Genomic DNA, 1,424 nt, shown 5'->3' with positions numbered 1-1,424 from the left:
GGAGGCGCAGGCCTGTCCCGGGTCCCCGCAGGTCAGTGTGAAGGCGGGCACTAGCGGAGGACCTGGCCAGAGGTGGTGGTGGCCGGCAGTGGGATCTATCTGGGGACAGCGGGGGGTGGGGTGGGGAGCAGGAGAAGAGATCCGGGAGGTTGGTGAGGAGGGGGACGCGGAGCGGGCGGGGGCAGAGAAAAAGAAAAGCAGGATCCCCAAGGGCTCGGCCCACCTTCTCGACTCCCCCTTCCTCTGAGCCCTCCATCCATTTTAGAGCAAAAAAGGGGGGGAGGGGGCGCCCCCGCAGTGCGACAGTGAAACGTAGATGTATTCTGGAAATAACCCCCCTCACCATCTGCGCCTTTGAAGACACTGACCTCCAGGAAAAGGGGTTGGGGGCGAGGCAGGTGGCCTCCGGGGGAGAGGGACGCAGAGACTCAAACGCAGTTTAAAAAGCATCGTGGTCTGGCACCCAAAGCCTGGAAATAAATGGCGGCTGGGGTGCGGGGGAGGTCTGGGAGAAAAACGCTGTGGGAGGAGGGCCCCGAGTCAGGAAAGGGGCCTGAGTCCCTGGGAGTCCACTGAGCGCTCAGCTCCCGCCTCTTCTATTTATCCGCAGGTCTGCGCGTCTGTTGTTCCCAGCACTTTGCGAGGCCTGGAAAGCAGGAGCAACCTGTCCAGAGTCCCCGCAGGTCCGTGAAGGGGCGAGGGGCGGCATGAATAGGGACTCGGCAGGATTAAGAGTGTGGAGGATTAAGAGTGTGCCTGGACAGAATTTGGGGCCCCACTGCCCATCCCCCCCACCACATGCACACAGGCCCTGCCAGGCTGAAGGATTTAGAGAAGGTGGCAGACCTGTCAGGGAATGGTTAGCTCTGGTGTGTGGGAGGAGTGGTGGGCTACCTGGTGGGTAGAAGGCACACTGGGGGCCAGGCCAGATGAGGAGAACCCTGACCTGGGGCGAGATGCAAGTACTATCCGGACCTGCATTTTACCCCGGGCCCTCAGTCTGCCCTGTCTCCTCTTCTCCTCCCCGACCCTCCCCCCCTCCCCCCAGGACACGAAAAGAGAGGAAATCTCAGCATGGAAAAACTCTACAGTGAAAATGAAGGAAAACCAGAAAAGGAGGGAAAGCCAGAAGATGAAGTAGAGCCTGATGACGAAGGAAAGTCAGAGGAGGAAGAAAACCCAGACGTGGAGGGGAAGCCAGAAGAGGAGGGAAAGCTGGAGGAGGAGGGAGAGCCAGATGATGAGGGACAACCGGAGGCTGAGGGCAAGCAGGGCAAGCAGGGCAAGCAGGGCAAGCCCGCAGCTGAGGGCAGGCCCCGGGGTGAGGGCCAGCCAGCATCCCAGGCAAAGGCAGGGAGCGAGCCGCGGGCCGCTGAGAAGCGCCCGGCTGAAGATTACGTGCCCCGGAAAGCAAAAAGAAAAAC

At 61.1% G+C, this 1,424-nt stretch overlaps 1 protein-coding gene across 1 annotated transcript; it reads left to right on the top strand.

Moving 5' to 3' along the window:
* Positions 1 to 6: 6 nt before the first annotated feature.
* On the top strand, positions 7 to 1,419 carry LOC103271031 (transcription elongation factor A protein-like 3; the record flags this gene model as incomplete). Its single annotated transcript, XM_008068510.1, has 3 exons — positions 7 to 31; positions 611 to 683; positions 1,049 to 1,419. A coding segment is annotated over exon 3 (345 nt), but the record flags the coding sequence as incomplete, so codon positions are not given.
* Between the last annotated feature and the right edge of the window lie 5 nt (positions 1,420 to 1,424).

This window comes from Carlito syrichta, unplaced genomic scaffold (assembly GCF_000164805.1).
Source record: "Carlito syrichta isolate Samal-C Ts95f unplaced genomic scaffold, Tarsius_syrichta-2.0.1 Scaffold311121, whole genome shotgun sequence".
NCBI classification, from domain to species: domain Eukaryota; kingdom Metazoa; phylum Chordata; class Mammalia; order Primates; family Tarsiidae; genus Carlito; species Carlito syrichta.
Note: the sequence above shows the minus strand (reverse complement) of the source record. Positions and strands in the feature narration are given on the sequence as shown.